At 36.1% G+C, this 27,818-nt stretch overlaps 1 protein-coding gene across 1 annotated transcript; it reads right to left on the bottom strand.

The window, feature by feature from the left end:
- Positions 1–611: 611 nt before the first annotated feature.
- Positions 612–26,153, bottom strand: nrip2 (nuclear receptor interacting protein 2). Its single transcript, XM_079399168.1, has 6 exons — positions 25,522–26,153; positions 11,744–12,106; positions 5,435–5,517; positions 4,801–4,916; positions 4,198–4,250; positions 612–2,027 (listed from the first exon to the last, which is right to left on the bottom strand). The coding sequence occupies exons 1-6, from the start codon at positions 25,672–25,674 to the stop codon at positions 1,908–1,910; spliced, it is 888 nt and encodes a 295-aa protein (XP_079255294.1). The 5' UTR covers positions 25,675–26,153; the 3' UTR covers positions 612–1,907.
- Between the last annotated feature and the right edge of the window lie 1,665 nt (positions 26,154–27,818).

The raw sequence follows: 27,818 nt of genomic DNA, 5'->3' as shown, positions 1-27,818 counted from the left end.
GTTTAATATAGAATTATGAAGAGTGAAATAATGAGGTTTTACTGTGGCCAGTACTTCGTAAAGCATGTAAATTTTTATTATAATATAATTTCAACATCATTTTATATATTTTATGATATATATATATATATATATATATATATATATATATATATATATATATATATACATATATATATACATATATAAAGAGATAGATATGTTAATTTTATTAAGAAAACAATATATATTTAATGTAAATGTCTAAATATTATATATTAGAGTATCGTTCCATTGCTTTTTAAAATAATTTTATGTTTTTTTTAGACTGATAAATAGAGCAATTTTGGGCTATGTTCTCAGTCTTCATGCTGGTTGGAAGAGGAGCAGCCTACCCTCAGCAGTGGGTCAATGATGTCATCCCATGTGGCTCTGTATGGTTGTGGGAACATCGTTTCCCTCCATCATCAGATGAAAGAAGCTTAAAATAGCTCGTTTACTGCCCTGGGCAAACCAACATTACAGCCACGAGAACTTCTGCGTGGAACCTTCAAGTGCAAAATTGAGGAACAGCACTGTGTTTTCACTGTTTTTGCTAGCGCAAGTGCATTAAGGACAACCAGAGACCTTCATAGCCAGAATACATATTTATTTTGTTTAGGCAGAGAAAATACTGTTCAGAGAAAAGGAAACGAAAAAAAAACCCCACCAAAAATAAACTCTTTTTCGTACAGTTGGCCCTCACACAGCGTAGAAAGAAAGAGAACATAAAATGAGCAAATATATGGATGTCCTTCACTGAAAGGTCATCCATAGTGTTAAAAGGCCAGATGATTAGGGTAATTGAGCATTGTGCCAACAATTTAATTATCCGCACCGTTTAGGGTGAGTTTGTTTGGGACATAGATGCCCTCTAGGTCATCAGCTGGCATTTTAGTGGGAGCTTTTGGCTGTAGTAAGACAGTCATAGTTGTGCTTCATGAGCAAACAAACAGAACAAGAAGCAAAGTGTGGGCGGTGGAGAAAATGCCTCTGGTTATGAGGACAGACTGAGCAACAACAGAACAGGGTTTCTAAACTGGGCTCTAGATGAAGAGAATTCAACCATTCTAAAAGAAAACACTTGTAGGTGACAATTGTTCCATTTACTCAGTCCTACACACCAAAAACAGAAAAATACAAGGGGGAAGTCTATAAAATCATGCAGATGAAGTGTTTTGGTTGGTTTGGGGTTCATTGAGTGAGATTGCGGCCCAAGGGCTCAATTAACATTTGATTGGGTTGGCTGAAGTCCTTCTTATCATCTAAGGGCAGAGTTGACTTTCTAAAGGGAAATGAGGTTTGAAAACAGTCTTTGTTAGTAAAAGGCAGTTTCGGGTGAGAGATTTCTAGCTAAATTTGAGGTTTTTGCGAAAGAAACTTTCTGATTAGTTTTTTTTGTTTGTTTTTTTGAGACATTTAAAAGTATAAAATCAGGTTGGGTGATTGTTTAGGAAACACTCTGTTACATTAATGTATAAGAATATAATTTACTTTGATTGTAATTAAAATCACCAGTTAGAGAATATTACTCATCAATCTTCAAACAGTTCAATTTCTTAAGAATTAGCTGTGTACCCCATTTTTCATTTCGATGAAGGCAATTTTAAAATGTCAGAACACAATCTTCCTCCTCCTGAGCTTTATTACATTTAATTAAAACTATTTCAGCACAGCATATAATAATATAAAATCATAGTTGGCAGATTTCTGTAATAGCACAGAAACAAACAACGAAGAATAAAGAAGGAAAGATGAGAGAGGAGAGGCCTTTCTATGTTGATCTGGCACAAGGGAACACTACAGTCCAGATGCAGGCATCCTTCTGGCGACTTCCTCTCTGATTACATGGTATGGTTATGGCGGCTGTTGGGCACATAGGTCCGAGGTCACATGTTTTTGTTGTTGTCATGGTGATGGCACTGGCTGCAAGCAGGTGGATCCAGGAAGGGAAGCTCCTGCTCTGTGCTGTGGAGCCGGAGCACTCTGGAGTTTAGATCCACACAGCACTGCAACAGAGAGCGGATCACTGCATCACATCCAGTGTATTATTTGAGTTATTATATCTATCTGTCTGTCTGTCTATCCATCCGTTCATCCGTCCGTCCGTCTATCTATCTGTCTGTCTGTCTGTCTGTCTGTCTGTCTATCTTTCATTCTATCGTTCTATCTGTTGTTGGTTCTAAGGTTTTATCATTTGATTGTTCTGTCGTTCTCTTAATACTGTCTATCATTCACTCTGTCTGTATCTGCCCTAGCAACCACTTACACCTTAGCAGTCACTTAGAAATACCCTAACAACCAACATCTTAGTAACTGCCAATCACCCAGTTAGAACACCCACGCAACTGCCTAGCAACCTTGTGAATCTCTCTCTCTCTCTTTGTCTGTCTGCCGGATCTGCATAAATTTCAAGCTATAATCTTTCAAGCTTTCAAAACTATTGTAAACTTGTAAACATCAAAGTTGGCCTAGATGAACTCTCTGTTTTAAGATTTTTGATAAGAATGCGCAAGGATGTTTCAAGACACCGTAACTACGGCAACACTGGAACTGAGAACAGTGGCTGTGTAAATTCAATTTTGATTTATTTGATAACATTTTTCACAGTCTCTCTTCTCTGAATCTGATCACAGTTGAACCAAACCTGTATATCACAGGACAGATCATAGTCTAAACGCCTGATTTCAGCCACAGCTTAGTTCTGACAAAGTGTAATTACTTTATTGTGCCATTGTAGAACAAAATGTCGAAACATGTTATTCTGTTTATTAGCTCTACATAGGCCTGCACTAGTTTCATGGATCCTTGCATACATTATCTTTTCTTCTGACAAGAATAGTAATTTGCATATACTTGTACAGATACTATCCTCGCACTTTCATTCTCTCTCTCATACCCTCACTCTATCATACTTTTAAAAGGATTTTCTCTTCTTTTAATAGCATTTAGCTTCCTCCTCATAACTCATGTAAACCTCAAAGGGGAATTTTCCCCTCTGGCATTTGAAATAATCTCAAACCACATTCAGAGCTGATTCAATATTTAGATATACAGTATGCTCAAAAAAATCACTCCCCCATCATGTACAAACCCACTTAGTGTCAGAAACCATCTAACATAGCCTCGGAACTTCTTTGCTGCTTGTTTCATAATTCGATGTCTATAATGGCTTCAGCTTTGATTTACTGATAAAACTGATACTTTGAATGCACGTCAAGTCACTTTTGATAATGATCACAATCATATAAGTCACTTTTGAACAAGTCATTTTGCTAATTGATGTAAATATCTTTGAAACTGGCAATTAAAGTATGATTATAAATTAGTCAATTACACTATGAATATAAAAATGTAATTTGCATTTATTAAGTCTTAATTTATATGTATATTTTATGTAATCTAGATCAGGGGTTTTCAGACTGCGGGCAAAGGAAAAAGTTGAAAAATGTATTAAATAACAAAACCTTAATATTTATTATTGTCAATTATTATTCATTAATAACAAAATATGTTTAAAATGTAAAAAATTTGACGTTTTTATTCTGCTTTGAAAGACTGTTTGAAAATCATAGTTTATGCCACTCTTAACCAATATGAGAGGGTGAATATTTCACACATATTTGTAATATGTATTTATATTTTAATATATATATATGCACTCTAAAAAATGCTGGGTTAAATACAACCCATTGCTGGGTAAATATTGGACAGAACACATGCCGAGTTGTTTTCAACCAACAGTTGGGTTAAATGTTTAACCCAACCTTCTGGGCAGTAACCCAACTGCCGGGTCTAAACAACCCAATTGCTGGGTTGTCCATATTTTAAAATAAAATATTGTCCAAAATCCATATTTTACTCAGCGTTGGGTTGCATTTAACCCAGCATTTTTTAGAGTGTACTGTAAAATTTTAATGTACATTTTACAGTATAAAATTGTTCTTATACATGAAAATATACTCAAGGGAACCATCACATTTTCAAGATTCAGTGGCATTAAAAGTTTAAAAACATCTGATCTAGATTACCAACACAATTTGAAGCAAGTGGTTTTCAAAAAGACTTTTATCCATGCATTTTAACCTCAAACTGAAAAAGCTAAACTTTCAAAAGCCAAAGACTAGAAACCATGCATTACAAGACTCTGAAAATGAGGTTAATAAATGCAGGACTTACTTTGAGTTCCAGCAGAGTCTGTAGACCCAAACACACCTCAAATGTGGCATCCTCTGTGAACAGACAAGAAATGAGACTCGAAATGTGGCAGACAAAGAGAATATGAATCCCTTATCTAATTAGTAGAGCACATGAGAAGGCTTGATTAAAAAACCATCATTAGTAGCTTTATAATATATCTGTATGCAATGCATGCAGGAAACATGGGCGGCACTGTGCCCAGGTCATGTACTCTTCTGTTTTGAAATTCCTCTCTGTTGCCCACGTTTCTTTGTCCAAGTATTCCCAGTCTGCTGTCTGAATTGGGAAAGGTCAGTGGCTCAGTCTGAAAGCTGAATGCAAATACAAGCTGAAGAAATGTATATGAATAACTCATTTTGCACTCTCATAAGACTTTTCTGTTTGCATTGAACTTATATTTAGACATGACTGGTTGAAACCGGTTCTGTGAGTACCGAACTCTTAGAAGAATGTCCTGGATCTCTCTCAGCTAATCTATGAAACATGGTGTAATCATTGTATGTGTATGTTGTTTTGAACAGTTTTTTAAAAGCAATAGGCAGTGCATTTTCAGAAGTGACTGGAGAAACTTTGAAGCCTGACCTATGACCTGGGCAGTGCATTGCACTCTTTCTCTGCCCAACTGCAGGTGCAGGGACTTCACTGTCTCCACTGTCGAATCACTGTCATGAGGTTTGTCTTCTAGGTTGGTTTTCAATCTGCAGAAAATACAAGTGCTTAAGATGAGCATTGATTTGAAATAGAAATCTTTTGTAACATTACAATATTAATAATAGTAGTAATTATAAATGTTTCTCTTGAGGACCAAATGAGCACATTAGAATGATTTCTGAAGGATCATGTGACACTGAATACACAATTTTACAATATATTCCAATATAAAAGAGTTATTTTAAATCATAAAAATATGTACCAATATTACTGTCTTTACTGCATTTTTCATAAAATAAATGAACCCATGGTGAGCATAAGAGACTTTTTAATTAAATAAAGATCAAGTTCATTATTTTTTTTTTAGTTTCTTCAGTTGATTTCAGTAATTATGGATAAAAAAATGTTTACAGATAACTGTTTCACTAAAACAAATTACTTAAATGGATAATGACTGGTGGGTTTTCACTGCAAAACAACAAAAATAACCATTTCTGAGCAAATTCAGTCATTTTGGGCTACAGAATTTTGAAAACTGTTTATCGTGTGTGTGGAATACACATACCCAAGTCGTCTGCAACATGTTTTAGAGATGTGGTTGTATTGGCACCCTGTGTTTATGGATAACACCACCTCTGCATCTCCGCACTGCAAAATAAACATTTGGTCTTTACTCGGATGAATTCCCTGATTAAATCTTTTTCACCTTATTATGCCTTTTCCACACCTTTCATGTGACAGGAATTTTAAATAGCAGACCACATTATCAGGCACAGTCTGCCAACTAGTTTCACACAGATGCCAAGTTGAGACTACAGTATTTTGAAGCACAGATATAAGCTTTTGGCCTTTTAAATAGATAGTGCGAGGTTTTGTTTTTGTATTGTCTGACAGTATCAGTAATTGATAGTTTAATACCGTCTGAGGATAATAGTTCTGGTTAATAATGGGCTGTCACTGTCAAAGGTACTCCTGACGTTTCGCTTCAGTGAGTCGTTTTATTCTCAGTCTGTCCTTTCACCTGAAATTCCATCAGTGCTTGCAGAATTCAGAGCTCGTCAGATGAATAATGACCCTGTGCTTTTGCAGCATTGGCTCTTTGGAAGCTCTGAGTGCCTGTTCATGCTGCTTGCTTGACATTTATGTGTAAATAATTTGTTCGGTATTAGCAGAATCCGTGTATTTTTAACTCATTAGCCATCAGCTTGTCTTCTGATGGATCCTGTCACATGTTTTGGGTCATACCACATTAGCAATTGTGTAAACAGTGACAGCAGTGAATAACTGACTCCAGCTATTAATATGTGCTATTTGTGACATTTTTTGTCGTAGATCAGCAAAAATTGAGGAAAACAAAAAATGGTATTGTTTGTTTGATTTTTATTGAGGCTTTTCTTACTTCCTATGAGCAAAAATGCACATTTATAAAAAAAAACACCTAAAGTTGTGTCAACGCTGTTACAATCTTAATTGCACGTAAAATTATGTACAATTAAACATACAATATTTAATAATGTAATAATTGTAATAATAATGACATCCTTTCAAGTAAATGTGCCCTTGATAAATATGGCCATTTACAAAAATATTTAATCTGGATCTGGAATTAAGTATTTCTGAGAGTTGTGTAATTATAATAATGATAATACTGTCAAGTGTTGGTTTCAGTTTAGTTCCTGTTTGTCCTTATTTGGTCGGTTTCCTGTCATTAGCTAATTATCGTTTATTCCATTCATCTGTATTCTATTAATCATCTTGTTTGTTGCTTTATTCCAGTCCCTTTATAAGTCCTCAGTTCTCCCTTAGTCTTTGTCTTGGTTTATAATGTGTTTATAATGGTCAATGGGTGTTGAAGCCTATTAAATACTCCTTTACGTCTACTCCTGTCTCCGTGCGATTTTCCACAACCACATACCGTTACAAATAAAATGTATTTAATACGTTTAATATATAATAAATAATACATAATACATTGCATAATAATAATAGTAACCACAAACAACAAGAACAACAATAATAATCAGTGTAAGTATTAATATTAGTATATTTCAGTATAAATATTTTACATTTAATTAGTGTCATGGGAGCCTGGAAGGGAGCCTCAGCTGAGATATTTTGAGGGATTTGGAACCTGTTTGTGGCATATGGTCTCTCAGCATGCATGAGGACTTAAAGACAATATGGCTCCACCTACACACAGCTAAAGCGCTGTCAAGCTTTGGTTTTGCTCTTTGCCTGTTTTCTAACGACATATTTAATGAGTGAGGGATGAGGTCTGAGAGCTTTGTTGCAGCCTCTTTGAGTTTCCTGTCACTCAAGGTGAGCCGTCACCCCCGCAACTTTCCTACCACATAAAGGGTGGGACCAGAGCGTCAGTCTGTCAGCGAGCAAACGTGGAGGACCGTTAAGCCCCTCTCACACATTGTTCCGGCCCCACTAGTATGTTCCACACACACTTGCACAGACACGCAGGTTTCCTTGCATTATTCACACTTGTTTCTTCCTCTGCTAGGTTTTAGTGCTCTGTTGCAAGTGTTATTGTTGCAGTGCAAGACACCTAGAATGAAATGCGTCCACATAAGCACATTGAGGTAGCAAAGCGCCATATGATACAAACTCTCAGACAAATCTCTGTCAGGTTCATTCTAGCTGTGACTGTGTAAGTCTTCATTACTTTCTCAGTGTCTTCTTTCCCTGCACCTTGTGGTAAGGATATAAAAGTGATAGAAAAAAATGACAATGCAAGATGTAGATGAGTTTGCTTCATGGGACCAGATTTAGAGAAATTTAGCATTACATAACTTGTTCACCAAAAAGTCATCTGCAGTGAATGGGTGCCGTCAGAATGACAGTTCTGACAGCAATTATCCACACAACTCCAGTCCATCAATAAACATCTCGTGAAGTGAAAAGCTGCATGTTTGTAACAAACAAATCCATCAAGACATTTTTTAAGTTTGAACTGTTGCTTCCAGCTAAAATGTCCTAATATTGCTTTATCCGGTGAAAAAGCCATCTTGTCAAGCACTGCTTACAAGCGAAAAACAGTTCTAAACAAATATGTCAGTGGGTTTTGATGTGAGAGGACAGACGTTTTCACTGGAGGAAGCGTGTTTTTATGGATTATGGACTGGTAATTTGGACTGAAGCAACAGTTTAAAGTTAAATGCCTTAATAATGCAATTGTGCCTTAAAAACACGCAGATTTTTGCTTCACAAGATGTTAATTAATGGACTGGAGTTGAGTTAATTACTTGTGAATTATTGTGGTGTTTTTATTATCTGTTTGGACTCTCATTCTGACGGCACCCATTCACTGCAGAGGATCCATTGGTGAACAATGACACATTTGTAACATTAATGATATCTGTTCCAATGATACTCTTTAACATGGCCTGAGGTTAAGTACATTTTCATTTTTGGGTGAACTATTCCTTTAAGTAAAGAAATGTGTTTCTGTAATGTATTTTATTATTTTTTTCCAGAATAAATATGAAATAAGAAATGTGAAATGGAGCAAAACTCCTAGCTGACACTGTAAAAACAGTTGAACTCAGTGAGATATTCCTTTTATGAGTTGTCTTATGTCTTTATTTGATTGCCGCTATTACATATCTGTGTATATGGGTGCAGTGGTGCGTGTGCGATACATTTATAATGATGGCAGCTCTGCGTGGAGCAAAATCATGCATGACTTCGCTGCCTCAAAGTGAAACTTATCTTTCCAGAAGAGGAGGCATGAACCACTACGGTGGATTTGCTATGTAAAACGCTGCCCCACTTAACTGGGTCTTCATTATTGTAGCTTTAATTAGATTCTAATGGTTTCCTTCCATCTTTCAGCTCACCTATGATAACACGACTGCATGTGTATTCCAGAACATTCAGTTCATTTGAAATTCAGATGACAATTTTTCATTCATGTAACTAAAATCTGAGTCTTTTCACACAGCTTTTACTTCATTATGGCAAAATATTTGTTGTATGGTAGCATTGTTTCCAGCAGTAGCTTTCTTTTGTAGTTGTGCTAGTTTAATGTCTCTAGTATCTCTTTATAGTCTCTTTCTTTTCACATAATAATTGTATAATACTATTCTTATACTCGTCACCAAACACCAATAACTTGTACATAAGGGTACTGTCATTTTAGACACGTCCAAAACTGTTGCAACAGAGATGGAAATACAATTTTTAAATACATGAATTATGTTTCCATCTTTGTTTCCACAGTTTTGTTAGTGCCTTTTTCTGTTCTAAAGAAGGGGGTGTCCCGACACTTTTGTCCTTATAGTGTCTATACAAGTCATTGGTGTTTGGTGATGAGTGTTTGGCTCAAGGTCTGCATATAAAGTCACACCAGAGGAGTTCAGCTGGGATCAGGACTTGGCTTTCTGCAGACCAGTCAAGTTCTTCCACACTGACTGAATCAATCATGTCTTTTTGAACCGTGCCTTATACACAGAGGCACTGACATGTTAGAATAGAAAAGGGTCCTGTCCAAACTGTTGCTATAAAATTAGAAGCACACAATTCTCTAGAATATCATTATATGCTTTAACATTAAGATTTGTACTCATAGAAATTACTAAAGTAGTCAAACATGTTCATTAGCAGGGGGTGACCCAATACTTTTGGCAATATAGTGTACATTACATTTATACCACTTGAAGTGTTAAAAACTGTATTTGTAGTTGTAGAAATTAACATTAACCTAGGTTAATTTATGCTGTAAAACTGTTTACTTTTCATTCATGTTACCCAAGGTATTAACTCATGTTAATGAATTGAATCTTAATTTCAAATCAATTAATTAAAAAAAACAACTTATTTTAAGTTAAATAAACTACAGTCAGCTGGCCATAATCACAAATTAAATTCTGCTAACGATGCATTTTGCCTTCATTATTAACTTGCTGTGAGCTGGACAAGGTAACATTGCATCACATCAGGTAACAGATTTTCTCGATTGCCTAATTTGAGATCAGTGTTCAGTTGATTTGTCTGCTTGTTCTTGAATTGTCAGCTGACATGAGTAGGCTGAGGAAATTAGCTGCTGTTTGGTTCACACCCAACCCTGTGGTTTAATCTACTTTAATTTAGGGTCTATTTTTACCGCACTCAATCAATGCATGAATGGAGAGTGATGGAGACGTGTCTCGCAAGATGGGTTATTTTGAAGATGTTCAGTCTGCTCTAATTAAACAGAGAAAGCTAGAAATGGATGGTTCTGGAAAACCTTGAAATATCAGGCATATTTTAAATTGTTATTTCCAGGCCTAAAGTAATGATTTGAAAAAATAATCATTAAAAAATTTTTTCGTAACCTTGAACATTTGGAGAAGTCATGGAATTTAAAAGAATTGAACAATTGAAAGGTTTTTTAGCTATTTAAAAAAAAAAAAACATTTGTTCAGGAACCTCAAACTAATGGAGAAGTACAAAAAAAAACATTTAATAAAAAAAATCTATTTCAGTAACTTTGAACAGCTGGAGAAGTCATTGGAATTAATTATCCAGTCTTATTCCTCTCAAATACCATTCAAAAGTTTGGGGTCAATAGTAATTTTAATGTTTTTTATTTAGCAAGGGCACCATAAATTGAAGAAATGTGACAGTAAAGACATTCGCAATGTTTCAAAAGATTTCTGTTTTAAATAAATGCTGTTCTTTTGAACTTTCTATTCATCAAATAAATCTGAGAAATATATGTGGCCCTGGACCACAAAACCAGTCATAAGTGTCAATTTTTCAAAATACATAATCTGAAAGCTGAATAGATAAGCTTTCCATTGATGTATGGTTTGTTAGGATTGGACAATATTTGGCTGAGATACAACTATTTGAAAATCTGTAATGAGAGGGTGCAAAAAAATTTTATTAAAAATATTGACTTTAAAGTTGTCCAAATTAAGTTTTTAGCAATGATTATTACTAATCAAAAATGAAGTTTTGATATATTTACAGTAGGAAATTTATAAAATATCTTCATGGAACATGATCTTTATTTAATATCCTAATGATTTTTGGCATAAAAGAAAAATCTATAATTTTAACCCATACAATGTATTTTTGGCTATTGCTACAAATATACCCCAGCGACTTAAGACTGGTTTTGTGCTCCAGGGTCACATATATTGTGGTTTCCACAGATATATTAAGCAGCACAATTGTTTTCAACTTTGATTATAAAATTGTATTTATTTACTTATTTATTTATTTAGAGCTGCAAATCAACATATTAGAATGATTTCTAAAGGATAATGTGACATTGAAGACTGGAGTAATGACTGTTGAAAATTCAGTTTTGCATCACAGGAATAAATAATTTTACAATAATTTCAATTTTAAAATAAAAAAAATAATATTACATTTTACAATATATTCAAATAGTACACAGCTATTTTAAATTGTAAAAAAAAAAAAAAATTTGACTGATATGTCTGATTTTACTGTATTTTTGATCAAATGAATGCCTCGATGAGCATAAGAGACTTCTTATAATATCTTATCAACCCGGACTTTTGAATGTTCCTTGTGTCTTATGTTAAAGCTGCTGAAGCTTTGAAAATGATAGGTCAGCTCGATGTTATATCACCATACAATGAGTCACTTGCACCCCTGTTACATCATCTGTATTGTAAACTTGGCATGAGGTGCTTCACTGATTTGGGCTTTTTAGATGCATACTGGCCCCTCTAAAACCCTCTCAAACCCGAGCATCGAGAACAATCGGCTGCGATGAAAATAAAACCATGAGTCATAGGGAGCCAGAGCTTGCATTTTGCCATTATGGCAAGCTGTTATAGCTTCTATTATGGGCACAGACAGCCGAGAAAGGCTGAAAAGAGCTCAGCTCATCAGTGTGAATGCCTACCTTACACTGGACCACTAGAGCTGAGAGGGAGGATGCTCTCTCATCCTCTTTGAGGACTTTCTTCCTCTCCTCTTCCATTTTATTTTTCTGCTTGGACTCTGTCTTTCCACCTGCATCGCTGCTGTCCCCTTCATCTTCCTCATCCTCATCCTCATCAGACCTCAGGCTCTTCTCGCTCTCCTCTGGAGACTCCCTCTCCTCTGTGGAGTCATCCACCGTGCTCTCGCTCCTCTCCTCTGGCTCGCCGCTCTCTTTGCTGTCTGCCAGGGGTGAGCGAGCATGAGATGGGATGTCCCGGGCCTCTCCACGCAAACGTGGAATGTTGCCCTCCAGGAGACGGCGCTGAACGATGTTGTGGGGTTGCTGTATGGGGCACAGCACAGAATAGGAAATGATGTCAGTCATTGCCATGGCTGTGTTTGAAATAGCATAATACTATAATACTGCATTTTGTATGTTTTTGACAGTATGCTGATTTTTTGTACACATGGAGAACCTGGATTTTCTGCTACATTTGACAAATATTGTACCCCACAATGCAATGCACTAGACTTCAAATTAAACAAAAGTAATGTCAATCATTTTTTTTTTCCACTCATTATTTGACACCAAGGTGGATGTAATGCAAAAAATTATTGTGCTTATTTATTTATTCATTTATTGCATCCAATCTACGTTGGTGTCAAATATTGATTAAATTAAATTAACAATTTAAATTATTAGAATATTTTTAAAGAATGTATAAAAATATAATAAAAGATTATCATTTAAAAATAAAAATATAACAAATATATTAGAAACTATTTTAATATTTAAATAAATGTTAGTAAATTAATCAATTGTGATAAATAACAAATAAAATGTAAAATATGCACAGTATAATTATTAAATTAAGTTTTAATATTAAATTAAATTAAAATATAGAATATGTATAATATTAAATTAAAGTATAGTGTGCACAGTAAAAATATTAAATTAAATTTTAATATTAAATAATAAATTAAAATATAGAATATGTACAATATAAGTAAAATAAAAAAATATAGAATATGCACAATATAAATATTCAATAATGAAATGAAATTAAAATATGGTATGTGTGCAATATAAAATAAAAATATTACATTAAAATATAAAATATCTCAATATAAAGATTACATTAGGTTTTAATATTAAATTAAATATTAAAATAAATTGTTGTCTTTTGAAAACAACCCATGGTTTTTGTATTTTTTTTTTCCTGTCAATAAATCTATTGGGGGAAAATATTTCTAATTCATAAGAAAGCAATTTTTATCAAGGATCACTAGGCATTATAAGTAAGTACCAGTGGAGCAATTTTGTCGAATATTATTTGGCTGAGCACTTTAAAGATTCATTTTAATTGTTTTTTCCTGTTACATTGCTGCAGTTTGGAGGCCTGTGGGAAATAAAACGAGTTCATGGATGTTTTATCAGTCAGATTTTCATTATTGCGGAGTTAGGCAGTAAACAAGTGAAGTAAACAGAGAGTCATTGAGTGCTGAAGTTAACTCCATTAACAATCATGACGGCGCCAGAATGACTCCCATCACTTTAATTACTGCTCAGATCTGTGTCTGCTTTGGCCAAGAACATTGTTCATTCCCGAAAGACATCATTAACTTCCAGCTTGTTTCCTAAAGGGGAAAGTCAACCTTCTTCGAACAATTGTGCAATTTTATTCAAGTCTCCTTTGACAGACATATTTTATAAATGCCAGTGTAACACTAAAAGTAAACTACTCAAATAAAAATTTCTCATAACTTTCTTTGGTTTCTGATGCAGGTGATGTGGAGAAGAAAAATTAATGCCTTTTATTCAATTTTTTTTTTGGCCTTGTGATGTTGGTGATTCTATTATTCTGCTATATTTCTCTTGGCTGGGTAACATAATATCGCACTCGGATGGCCGTTAGTAAAGTGGGTTAGTGTGGGTAAACAGAGAAGCTGAAAGGTAAATGAAAAGGTAAATGCCAGCGTCAGCGCTGTTGCTCTGCTGTTGGTTGGTTTGTATTGATCTGCTCTCAATTAAGCCTGTGTTGAGTGAGAACACAGGTGAAGTGAGACTTGTGTAAGATGCCAGAACAACTCTAAATTTACTTACATGCACAGTAAGATCTGGATAATGGACAAAAAATATATGTTGAGTTTTAGGCTGTGCTAAAACTGGCCGTATGACCTCAATCCTAAAAAGTACACTGTATAGGACACTGACCTGATAGTTAACCATAATCAGTGTAAGATCATGCATGTCTAAAAGTGAAACAATGCCATTGTTTGATCACAGCACAATACAACAGTGCATGTTGGGTATGACGCAACACTTTTAGCCTAAAAAAACATCCGCTCTGCATCATTTTCTGAACTGTGACAACATCGGCCATCTTACACAGAGTTTGTCTTTGACCTAAATTGGTCTTATTTTATTTTATTTTAGTAATTAATGTTAAAAACTAGTGGAAAAAACTGGCATCATCTAGAAAGATGCTTTATTCATGAAAATAATCTTATGAAATTTGTAGATCTCTTTTGGAATATCAGCTGTAATCACTTTCACTTATTCTTCCATAGTCTAACTTGCATGTTTATGTTAAGGAAGAGACTACAAAATACTTTCCCCAATAATAAATTATTTCAAGTAGACCCAATGCTACTCAATATGATCCACTATGTTTGTTTGTCAGCTGCATGTCGTTAGCTAATTTCCCCTTGTAACCATCAGGGTTATTGTGCTTTAATGAACATCATTACAACACTCTTCTTTTTAATGAGGTATGTGTCCATGCATCTGTACGTGTGTAAATACACAGTCAGGATCATTCATATTCAGTGTGGTTGGGAGGGAGGGATATTGCAAAAGTGGAAGGTTAATGGAGAAGTGAGGATGGATGGATGATGGAAGCTATTGAGTGTTTCTGACCTCAGGACTCTTCTGATTCATCCTTACATCTGAGAATGAGCATTATGGAAAGTCCACCTTTCTTTGCTATGTATTATTTGTGGAAAACTAGTGTCACTAATCACCATAATTAGCCATAAATGGATTTTATGTTATTTTATTGAAAAGAATAATGTTGAATGTTAGTGTCACTGAATATCATTAAAGGATTTTATTTTATTTATAAGACAAGAGGGTTGAGACAAGAGTATTATGGAAGGTCCACCATTATTTGCTATGTATATATATGTATCTTTTGATCTCAAGAGAGTGCTAACTACGGCTACTCACAAATCAGGGAACCAGCTGGACCTTATTTACACACGGCACTGCTCCACTGATCATGTGCTGGTTACTCCACTGCACACCTCAGATCACTTCCTCCTTACTCTTAACCTCAACATGATTCCTGACACATCACATATCCCTCCACATGTCAATTTTCGACGTAACTTGCGTTCACTCTCACCCTCCCTGCTATCTGCTATGGTTTCATCTTCGCTTCCTCCCCCTAAACAGTTATCCTCTCTTGATGCTAACAGTGCTACTGATACTTTCTGTTCCACTCTGACGTCTTGTTTAGATACTTTCTGCCCCTTTTCATCCAAGCCAGCCCGTAGTACCCCTTCTGCCCCTTGGCTATCTGATGTTCTCCAAAAACATCGTTCTAAACTCAGGGCTGCAGAAAGGGTATGGCGCAAATCACAAAATCCTTCTGACCTTAATTTATATCGATCACTCCTCTCTGACTTCTCTGCTAATGTTTCCACTGCTAAAAGGACATACTATCATGACAAAATTAACAACTCACCTAACTCTCGCATGCTATTTAAAACATTTTCCTCCCTCCTTTGTCCTCCTCCTCCCCCTCCTTCATCATCTCTAACAGCTGATGACTTTGCCACATTCTTCATTAATAAAATTACAAACCTCACTGCACAATTTTCCACACCACAATCTATCAAGCATATCTTACCAGCAAACATACACTCGTTCACATCCTTCTCTCCACTCTCTGAGGCAGAAGTCTCTAAACTCATCCTTTCCAGTCATCCTACTACCTGTCCGCTTGATCCTATTCCATCTCATCTCCTTCAAGCCATTTCACCTGCAGTCGTACCTGCACTCACTCACATCGTTAACACATCCCTTCACACTGGAATTTTCCCCTCTGCATTTAAACAGGCTCGTATAACTCCACTTCTTAAAAAACCCACTCTTAACCCAACTCTTTTTGGGAACTATAGACCGGTTTCCCTTCTTCCTTTCATTGCAAAAACACTTGAACGAGTTGTGTTCAACCAAGTCTCTGTCTTTCTCACACAGAACAACCTCCTGGACAGTAACCAATCTGGCTTCAGAAGTGGACATTCGACCGAAACTGCCTTGCTTTCTGTTGTTGAAGCCCTAAGACTTGCAAGAGCGGCTGACAAATCTTCATTACTCATCTTGCTAGATTTGTCTGCTGCTTTTGATACAGTCAACCATCAGATCCTCTTGTCATCCCTATTGAGAAAGGGCTTCTCAGGAACCGCACTCCAGTGGTTTGAGTCTTACCTCTCTGATAGGTCCTTCAAAGTATCTTGGAGAGGTGAGGTATCCAAGTCGCAACATCTAGCTACTGGGGTGCCTCAGGGCTCAGTTCTTGGACCACTTCTCTTCTCTGTCTACATGGCATCACTAGGTTCTGTCATTCAGAAACATGGCTTTTCATATCACTGCTATGCTGATGACACTCAACTCTACCTCTCATTCCATCCTGATGATCCGACGATAGCTACTCGCATCTCTGCGTGTCTAACAGACATTTCTTGCTGGATGATGGACCATCACCTTCAACTTAACCTAGCTAAGACAGAACTGCTTGTAATTTCAGCTAACCCATCGCTTCATCACAATCTCAGCTTCCAGTTAGGCTCATCTACCATAACTCCTTCAAAAACAGCCAGAAACCTTGGAGTTGTGATTGATGATAAGCTGAATTTCTCAGACCACATTGTTAAAACTGCCCGGTCCTGCAGATTTGCATTATATAATATTAAGAAGATCAGGCCCTTTCTCTCGGAACATGCAACACAACTCCTTGTTCAGGCTCTTGTTCTGTCCAGACTTGACTATTGCAATGCTCTCTTGGCAGGTCTTCCAACCAATTCTATTAAACCTCTACAATTAATCCAAAATGCCGCTGCAAGATTAATCTTTAATGAGCCGAAAAGAACGCACGTCACGCCTCTGTTCATCAATTTGCACTGGCTACCAATAGCTGCTCGCATTAAATTCAAGGCATTAATGTTTGCCTACAGAACCACCACTGGCTCTGCACCCCTTTACCTAAATTCTTTACTTCAGACTTTTGTGCCCTCTAGAAGCTTGCGTTCTTCAAGTGAACAACGAATTATTGTACCATCCCAAAGACACAGAAAAACACTTTCAAGGACTTTTTCATTAACTGTTCCCATCTGGTGGAATGACCTGCCCAACTCGATCCGAGCAGCCGAATCCTTACCCATCTTCAAGAAACGGCTAAAAGCTCATCTGTTTCATCTTTACTTGACCCTCTAACTCTAGCACTATCTATTCTAATTGTATTTTATCTATGTCTTTTTATTAAAAATAACAATAATAATAATAATTATCTGTACTGCGTTAGGCTAACCAAGACTTGTAATAGCACTTGCACGTTGTTGCTCTTTTGTTGGTTTTGATTGCTTCTTATGTCCTCATTTGTAAGTCGCTTTGGATAAAAGCGTCTGCTAAATGACTAAATAAATAAATAAATAAATATATATATATATATTACAGTTTTTCTTTCCCCATTGAAAAGATTAATGTTAATAATTGCACTGAACCTTTTCAGTTTATTTTGTTTTGTTTTATTTATTTATTTCCTTATTGGCTTCCCCCTTTTAAAACATATAAATAAAGTAAGCTACAAATAAAAATTGTATTTATTCATTGCATCCTAAGTCTTACAACTACAGTACAAATATACTGATTAAGGCAACAATTGTTCATTGTGTACATGTAAGGTGAATTCAAATAAAACAGCTTCAGTCTGGTTTTATATATCTGGTAAATATATATATTTAAATACCAGACTGAAGCTGTTTTATTTGAATATGCCTTACATGCAAACAATATATATATATATTTATTACCCATGTTTCTCTGTATCTGGGTTGACTCACAGAACGGACGAGATTGATTTTGACAGGATTGATCATAGCATTATGTTCCTCTGTCTCTTTTGCCCTATTTCCTTTGAGAGCTGACTGTCACTATAGCCACTGAGTCATGGTGCCTTGATAAAGCCATGCTCTTGTGTTCTTCTGGTTTTAGATTTGAAACGATCGGTGACCTTGTGCATCAGATTATATAAAGTCATTGACACACCAGATAAAAAAAAAATTAAATAAAAACAAATCTGGACATAGAAATGGCCACCTTTCTTAAAAAGACTCCTATTATACAGTCAAGGTAAAACAGTCATGTAAGGGTGACATAATACAGTAATGAAACATTACGCTTACAAGAAATTTTGCAACTGCAAAAACTGCATGTAACTGCATTATTCTTATATAAAGCCTTCTTAATTTTAAAGTCAAATATGCAATGGACAAATTATGATCATATGCAAATCTCCCCTCTAAATCTATTCAGTCCCACTACAAGAAGTATTTAAAAATCCATTTTAACTTCTGGATGCTGCGAGGGCTTGTATGAATGATTCATGATTCATTTGTGTAGGTCTGTGAATTAGATGCACATTATTTCTAATTCAGGGGCGATTGTCATGCCTGGTCTGAATGAGGAAAATCTCTGCCCGACCCGTTAGATCTGAACATTGTATTTTTAGAAAGCATGTTTGGCCTAGAACAGCATGTCCAAAACCACTGTGCTGTTGAATTGTGTGTAAATAGAGGTCTGTGGCTATTAAGGGTTGAAATGACTGGGGTTAGCAGCATGGGTCATGGGGCATTGCATTGTGTCCTTTTCACAGCATTTGTGTTCCGTAAGTTTATATTGTTGCCTCTAAATGAGCCTTTGTGGGCCAGTTAGATTTGTTCAGGTAATATTCCTTGAGTTTAGTCACCTTTGAGAGAACCATATTAATGGGTGAATCTCACAAAACCTGTCTTTTATATTTTACTGTTAAATACTTTTACTGTATAAAAGAAATAAGCAATTGTTGCATTGAAAACATTTAAACTTATATTAAGTGCAATGCAGAGGATATTTTGAAAAAAAAAAAATTGTCCATACACTGAAATTCAGTGAGGTCTATTGTAGTTTTGGTCTCCATTGACATTCATTGTATGGTCAAAAACAAAGAAAGTCAAGGTATACAGGTTTGGAATGACATGAGGATGAATAAATGATGACAGAATCCTCACCGAGAATTGTAGGAAATACTAAAAAGTATATTACACTAGTTAATCATTTTAATATTATTCATTATATTTATTCATATTCATTATAACCATTATGCATTTGTTTTTGTGATAGAATATGTATTGATATTACCTGAATCAATTAAATATTTTGGCAATAAAAAAGGTTCTATATAGATGGCTACTTCTTTTGATTGAATGCTTACAAAAAGTTCTATTATGGAAATTAATGAGGGAAATGAAGCAAATAATTGAATCCTTTATGGTTTTATAGAATATTGTCATCAAAGAACGTAATGAAGATATAGACTCCAGTGTAATGAGAACAAATGTAATTGTCATGTAAAAAAATAAAAAACAGAACAGCCTTATTTATTTTATTATTATTATTTTTTTTATGCTGTTTATTTTCTGATTTCTGGGGTGAAATGTGACCTGGGCATGACTTAGGCCTTTGCCCAAAAAGAGCTTTCTCTCTTTCTTTCTCTTTGTGTGATTATCAGCTAATAGCTAATTATCAGATGGCAACAGGCTCCTCTTTCTCGTTCAGAGTCCTGACCTGCCTAATGGCTGCTCTCCCCTTCTGATCTCCCACCCCAGCACCAGACCTCCTCTGACACACACAACATGCACAGCCAGCTGCTCTCTCTCTCTCTCTGTTTGTCTTAACCCTTTCCCTTGCCTTCCCTTCTGTGAAGCTATTGTACAGCTGTTTATTTCCCCCCCCTGACACAGGTAGTATTTTTAGCATCTCTCCTGAAGGAACATTTTGTATCTCAGCTTCTGTCAATCCCCAAGAGATGGAGAAGAGGGATGGAGGTGAGAAAAAAAGGCTCAGCCATTCATCAAATAACCCTAATAATTAGTGTTAATGTTTCTCATTAGCAAAACAGGAGGCCTCCAAGGGGTTATAGTTGGGACACAAAGCTCTCATTACTCAATTTTACACTGTTTTGTTTTTGTATCAATAGTAGGTAAGGGATAATGCTTGACAACATAGCAGATTACGTTGTTGGTGTTTTTTTTGCAATGTTGAACGGATAACTGTACATTTTCTGGCTTATTACATGGCTTCTTACCAAATTAATAAATAAAATAGTAATTTTTTAGGTCATTATACAAAAATACTTGACTGTAAATTGTTGCATTTGACCAATCAGAATCAAGTACTCTAGAGCACTGTGTAATTAAAGATAATAATTAACTTGATTAGCAAGTGCACTAGACATTGTACTTCATAATAGCTTGGAGCAGTGGTACTGCCCATTGCTAAATCCTCAGATTCATAGTAAAATAAATCAGATTTTACCTGAGTTATGAATGTAAGAATCTATGAATGTATGAATCTTTCTACTGAGCTGTTCTCATGGGATACATGCAGAAATGTACCATAACAAGTATGCAATGAGCGACTGATGATGCAATGACTCACTTTTTTCTTTTTTGTGAATCACAAACATTCAGCATGAGCAGTATTGCCTGATTCGCAAACTAATGACTCTTAGGAGCTGATTCTTTTTTTGTGAATCAAAAACATTCTGTATGACCAGTTTAGTCTGGTTCCCAAACTAATACCTCTTAGGAGCTGATTCTTTTTTGTGAATCAGAAATATTTAATGTGATCAGTCTAGTCTGATTCCCAAACTAATGACTCATATGAGCTGATTCTTTTCAATGAATCATAAGCATTCAGCGTGACTAGTTTAGTCTGGTTCCCAAACAAATATCTCTTAGGAGATGGTTTATTTTAGTGAATCAAAAGCATTCAACATAACCAGTTTAATTTGATTGCCGAACTAGTGACTCTTAGGAGCCAGTTCCTTATAGTGAATCACAACACTGCACGACCAGTGTAGCCTGATTCACAAATTACTCTCATAAGCTGATTCTTTTAATGAATGCTTTAAAAAGATGAGTTACCATTTTTTTTATCTGTCTGATGATGAACACTAAACTGGATCATACAGTGGCTTATTGAATCAACATCTGTCTCACTATGTTGTTTTAAGCAATGTCCGTTTTGTGTCATTTTGTATCATTGCTGATACACATTTAACATTTGAATCTTTTTTACATTTATTTTCTCTAATTATTGTAGGAATATATATAGATTCTACAGAAAACACTGGCATGTAGTAGGCATGCATCCTGTGAGTCACATGCTAAAACTCTTTTACACACATTCAGTCATTGTCTGCCCACATGATTTCTTTGAATGGTGAGAAATGTGCAGCCTTGGACTAATTCGACAGATAGCAGCAGCATAAACAGCGCACAGTTTTTCAGTGCATTAGGAACCAGTGTAAGGAAGATCTCTCTTTTTCACTCCATCCACATCTCCTGCGCATGAGTGCCGATCTGAGTGTGCCCTTTTCATGCTCACTGCTTTGCTCTCTGCGTTCACGGCAAGAGAGAACAAGGGAGTAGAGAGAGAGAAGAAGGGGTTGCAAAAGGCCTAAGGGCCAAAGAGCTGAAAAACAAACCTAACGTTACATAACGAGAACTATTTCACGTGAGAGCAGCAAACCAGGGGGACTTGAGTACACTTCTACTATCTTTGCCCTCGCATGTTCACACACTTCATAATTTCATTAGTAATTTTATAGGATATGACTCTTTAAAACTGACTCAATGGCAGTTGCTTGGGTGGCACAGGTCTGTGCCAGCCAAGCAACTGCCATTGAGATAAATGGCTATGAAATGGCATCCTACAGGTATATAGACCTCCTTGATTTGGACTCTTTTGGTTATAGAAATGCTATTGAAATGCTGTGGAAATCTTTTCACATGCAATACATACAATTATACTAATTGGACTTTGTTTGTGAGGTGGTTCAAGCTTTCTCCAAACTTCTCTGTTTTTCGCACCCTGCGCTTCATCTATCTAAACACATACTGTAGGACATAATCTTCATTTTGCCCTTAAGAGGTACACAGCCCACTGTAGAGTGCAACAAGGCAGTACCATCTGTCTAACTGTCAGTAGGTATTTGTCTGCCCATCTCGCCACGGCAGGACAAGCGTGACATATCTGTGCCATCAGAGAGCGTCAAGATCGAATCTAGTGAATAATTGCTTATGACAGCTTCACAAAGCAGGCAAGAGACAGTGAAAGAGAATTGTTTCATTGTTGTTGTTGCTGCGGTTTTTTGATGTAATACAAGCCAGATGGTGATTTGAAAAACAGCTGCAAGAACAGTAACATGAAACAGAGTATCATATTCCTTGAGAAACATTGAACATTTAAATTGGTTTGTTAAGACAAACCATTCCACTGCCTGTGACAGCCAGTTATCTTTAGCTCACACTTTTTAAAGGTTCTGGCATCGTAAGCTGTGCACACAAGCTTCAGCTCTTCCCTGCTGTGCACGGAGATCATTTAAATGCATTCTCTAATCATAGGCACACATATAAACACACGCATGCGCACTAATATTCTGAAGGTTTCTTAGAGTGTGCCCTGGGGGTTTGGGTATGTGCCATCTAATCAGAGTAGTGGCTAGAGGTGACAGCGGGACAGTTATTATACTGAAGAGACAGAAAAAGTACAATTCAATGACTGTTAATGAGGGAGAGGATATCAGTAATTGAACAGAACATTTGCTCTTGGTTTATTATTGGTACATTGTTAGGAAGTAAAAATTGACTTGCTTACATTGTGGAGACTTTGTGGTTCTGCTGAGACTTAGTAAAGGGACTAACATGGAAAAGGGTGTTTTTAAGTATTAGGATTAGGGGTAAGATATTATAATTATCTTGCCATGAGGTAAACCATTATGTGTGTCCACCCATATTTCTCTCTAAGCTTCTGATGTTGATGACTTAAAGTATGTGGGGAAAAAGCTAGAGAGCTTAAGCTGTGAGAAATCTTCTGTGGAAATACGTGGCTCTTATTAATTCATGAGAGGATTAATTTGTGCACCGCTACGGAGATTTCAACTCCATAGCTGCGCAGAAGCTCATAGAGGCTATATATTATTATTGCTCTGCCTTGCTTATGTAACCTCAACAAAACAAGTTTGGGGTTTTTTTTTAGGAAAAAAGTACAAAAGTCAATAATGTCTAGATAACATTTTATTATTAATTATAACAATTAGTTCTAGCCCCCAATCAGTATGCATTAGCAGTGGTCATTGTCAGTGACTTTTTCTGCAGGCTAAATTGTTACACCAGTAGGTGGCGATAAGTTTAATCCTTCCCTGCATCCAAATATGTATACTATAGAGTAGTCGAAAACAGTTTGACCGAATATGTAGTGTTTTTAAATCAGTTGGCGAAAAGTACCCAGATGACCTACTGCTTCTAGGGAGATTCTGAAGTGCGCCTGATAATGGACACTTTACTATCCCATGAGGCCATAAAAGAGGAGTTGTGAATGACAGTGAAGCAATGCTAATTATGCTGTAGTCTCATGGCAATAACAACATGGCGGATCTAGTATGTTTGGATTTTATTCATACTACACCCTCTCAGTAATATATGCAACCGGGTTGGGACATTATTTAAAATTTGAATAAAATGAAAAGTAAAAGAATTTCAAATCTTAATATTTTATTCACAATAGAACATAGATAACATAACAAATGTTTAAACTGAGAAATTTTACAATTTTATACACAAAATGAGCTCATTTCAAATTTGATGCCTGCTGCAGGTCTCAAAATAGTTGTTGCATCTCCTGTTCTTTTCAAAGCAGTTTGAAGACGTCTGGGCATCAAGTTTATGAGTTTCTAGAGTTTTGGTGCTGGAATTTGGTCACATTCTTGCCTCATATAGGTTTCCAGCTGCTCAAGAGTTCGAGGTCGTCTTTGATGTATTTTTCATTTAATAATGTGCCAAATGTTCTCTATAGGTGAATAGATCTGGACTGCAGGCAAACCAATTCAGCACCCAGACTCTTCTAAGCCATGCTGTTGTTATAGCTGCAGTATGTGGTTTTGCATTGTCCTGCTGAAATACACAAGGCCTTCCCTGAAATAGACGTCATCTGGACCTTATAAACCTTTATATACGTTTCAGCATTCATAGTCCCTTCCAAAACATGCAAGCTGCCCATACCGTATGCACTTTTGCACCCCTATACATCAGAGATGTTGGCTTTTGAACTGAACGCTGATAACACGCTGGAAGATTTGACGTTGAGGAACGTTGTTTTTAAAGTATTGCACAATCTTTTTACGCACTCTTTCACAGATTGGAGAGCCTCTGCCCATCTTTACTTCTGAGGGACTCTGCCTCTCTAAGACATCTCTTTTATGTTACAGACCTGATGTCAGTTAACTTAATTAGTTGCTAGATGTTCTCCCAGCTGAATCTTTTCAAAATTTCTTGCTTTTTCAGCCCTTTGTTGCCCCTGTGCCAACTTTTCTGAGACCTGGAGCAGGCATCAAATTTGAAATGAGCTCATTTAGTGGATAAAATTGTAAATTTTCTCCGTTTAAACAGTTATGTTATCTGTGTTCTATTATGAATAAAATTTTGGCTGAATAAAATATAAAAAATGCTGATTCAAGTCATTGAATTATTCAACCAGCTGTTCGATTTGTTTAAAACAGTGATTTATTCAGGAACAGAGCACTGATATGTACGACAGACAGCTTTGTTTGGCAAAATTTTCATTCACAGAGCAAAAATACAGAAGTGGACATATTATGTAAATGTAAATAACTCGATATTAACTTTTTGTTTAATGAACTGTACATAAAAGTAATGCCACCCTTACAGTTGTGTTGTTGGTCTAAGTATAAGCACAGTTGTTATTCCTTGCAACCTCCTGCATATTTCTGAATCACATTCATAACAGCACATCTGTAACATTACTTATTTATATATTGTAACCAGTTACATATGTGATCATATATTTTTCATTATTTTTAGAATAAACATATACATAAATAAAATGTTTCATCTCAGGTGACCAAAGGGTCCACCTAATAGAAACAGGTTACACTCAGAAGGATCAAACTTGTGGTTTTCAACATCACAACATCCTCATAAAGAGACAAATTAATCACTTAATGTCACATAAAAATGTCAAAAGGTTTTTCAAAGCGGTAGATTTATGGTGTAGTAATTATATTAATTATCTTGAGTCAAGTGCAAAAGAAGTCAATGGGAGGTCCTCAGACTCCTCACCATCATATAAACCATGACATGTGTGTACGTGTGTGTTAAAGTGTGTGATTCTCATCTAGCAGCATGGAGGGGAAGCTGAATACCGGATCTACTGATGTGTCAGAAACATTCACTGCCGTGCCTGGAGCACTAAATAATGCATCGTGAATCCATTGCGTGATGGGATGCAGAAACATTTGAAACTGCTTACTGATTTGCATATATGTAAAACTGCAAGCATGCATCCTTTCGCGTATTCACAGTAAATTCATAACTGCCTCAACCATTTTATGGTTAAGCAAAACAGCCACTCACCAGGTCTTTGGAGGTTCCCATTCTCTTCAGCCCATCCAGAGGCAGAAGATCTGCGGAGTCCTTGTGCATGAACTGGGTGGCCTGTTTCAGTCTCCTCTGCTGGTGCATGATGGCTTTGTCCCTCATTTCTAATTCCTTCTTGCCCTCACTCATGGTTTTGTTGGCTAAAATGCTAAATAAACAGAGCTACCCACTAAAACGGGATCTACTAAAGCTTATTGTGGCACTGCACTGACGGGTGACAGCCAGTAAGACTGTGACCCTGATACACAGCAAGTCAACCTTGTACACACTCCCCCTAAAGCACACACACGTGAACGCATGCAGGCGTTCAGTTGAGGGATCAAAAATTGCCAATTTCCCTCTGGATTGCAACTTCTAACCAACCATAAATTGGAATTACTCCGCTTAAGTCCCTTATTAGCTTGTAATCTCTCCTGTAGCAGGTGATCCTGATAATCTTCTCCTGTCGATTGACAGCTGTCAGTCCAGTGCAGTGATTGGCGTGGTTGTCATGGTAAAGAGCGTGTGATTGTTGAGAGCTTTGGTCCGTCTGCGTCCCAGAGATGTTCACTCTGTCCTTGCAGTGCTGCAGAGGCGAACTGTCCTCCCCTGTTTCCCTCTCGTTCTCTATCTCTCCTCCCCTCCTCTCTCTATCTCCACCTCCCCCTTTCTTTCTCCACCTACCTCTCTTTCGCACTCTTTTGCTCTGTTCCATGTGTCTCTCTTCATCTTGCTCTCTATATCATATATTTTCAAAGTGACTTCTTTCAGTAAGTAACATTAATTAGCTTGGAATGATTAAGCCTCCTTTGAAATACTGTGTTTAGCCTTCAACTTTGGTCTTCTCATTCTAACTCACAAGTGTGGCACAATTGTAATAGAATTTTTTTAGTTGTAAACCTACTCAGAGTGCAAAAATAGTTTTATATATAGGTATCCAAAATAGGCTGCATTGATTTGATTGATACAGTAAAAAAATAAATGATATGTTGTGTTCGGAAAATAACTGTTTTCTATTTTAATACATTTTAAAGTGTAATTTATTTTTATGATGGTAAAGCTGATTTTTCAGTTGACACTTTACTATCAGTATATATATTACACACCTTTAATCCACCAGTTAATTAATTGTTAAGTTGGTTAAATACAGTAGCAAAATATCTTTACTGTCAATTTGAGTGTATATATTACAGACCTTTTCCACTATTTATTTATTTATTTTCAAAAGTACTTAAAATACAGTAGCACAAAATATCTTTACTATCACTTTTGAGTATATATTACAAACCTTTAGTCCACCATTTATTGATCGATTGATTGATGATCGATCGATCGATTCATTTATATTTAAAAATACTGTAGCAAAATGTCTTTACTGTCAATTTTGAGTGTATGTGTTACAGACCTTTTCCACTATGCATGAATTTATTTTTAAAAATACAGTAGCACATTATTGCACATTATTAAAGTTAGTGGCAACCAAAAGATCACACTTTGAATCACAGTGATGTGTGTGTATATATATATATATATATATATATATATATAGATGTGTGTGTGTGTGTGTGTGTGTGTGTGTGTGTGTGTGTGTGTGTGTTGAGGTATTGTGTGTGTGTGTACAGCTGTATAAAGCTACATTGAGAGTTGCGAGGCCCATCATTAAATCAGAGCAGATGTGACTTGTTAAATCAGTCATTGAGGTAGAACAAGCTGTTTCTGCTGCATTTCTTCCAGCTTGAGACCTGTGATCCATCAGAGAGTCAGCGCTCTACAGCAGTGACACATTAAAGGCAACGCTAGGCTCATTTCTTGGGTTCTGATTTGCTAGAGATGCTATCAGTGGGCCACATGGTGTACAAGAGAAAATCAGTAAAAGAGACACTCCCCTCACTCAACCCCCAATTCCCAACCAGAACAAATCATGCTGCTGGCTATTTGAAAAGAGGTCACTGTAATAACAGAAGAATCACTACTCTTTGCAGCCTGTGCTTTATCTGGGTGCTCGATATATATTGTGCATGTTTTTGATGTGTTTTTATTGGTATTTATATTCTTAATGGTTTTAATACGTAAATACTCTATTCTTCTGCATGTGCATTTGCAATGAATAACAGAGCTGTGTGTGTGCATGTGTGGTGAAAATATATATTGTGTGTTAAGTTAAGTTGCAGCGCCTCCAAGTGGCTGTATTATTATTACACAGATGTAAGGACAATCGGGATCGAGGCTGTTTTGGTAGAACAGATGATTTTGATATTTTGCCTCCAAGTAATGTAGAAACACTAATTTATGAC

This window comes from Barbus barbus (genome assembly GCF_936440315.1).
Source record: "Barbus barbus genome assembly, chromosome: 39".
Classification (NCBI taxonomy): domain Eukaryota; kingdom Metazoa; phylum Chordata; class Actinopteri; order Cypriniformes; family Cyprinidae; genus Barbus; species Barbus barbus.
The sequence above is the reverse complement of the archived record's forward strand: the minus strand, read 5'-3'. Positions and strand labels throughout refer to the sequence as shown.

Excerpts from the sequence above, each read along its gene's own strand:
- nrip2 (XM_079399168.1), bottom strand. The coding sequence starts at position 25,674 with ATGAGTGAGGGCAAGAAGGAATTAGAAATGAGGGACAAAGCCATCATG. Across the intron at positions 12,107-25,521 it reads TGGGAACCTCCAAAGACCTG|CAACCCCACAACATCGTTCA; the intron begins GTGAGTGGCTGT and ends TGCCCCATACAG. Across the intron at positions 4,917-5,434 it reads ACATGTTGCAGACGACTTGG|ATTGAAAACCAACCTAGAAG; the intron begins GTATGTGTATTC and ends TATTTTCTGCAG.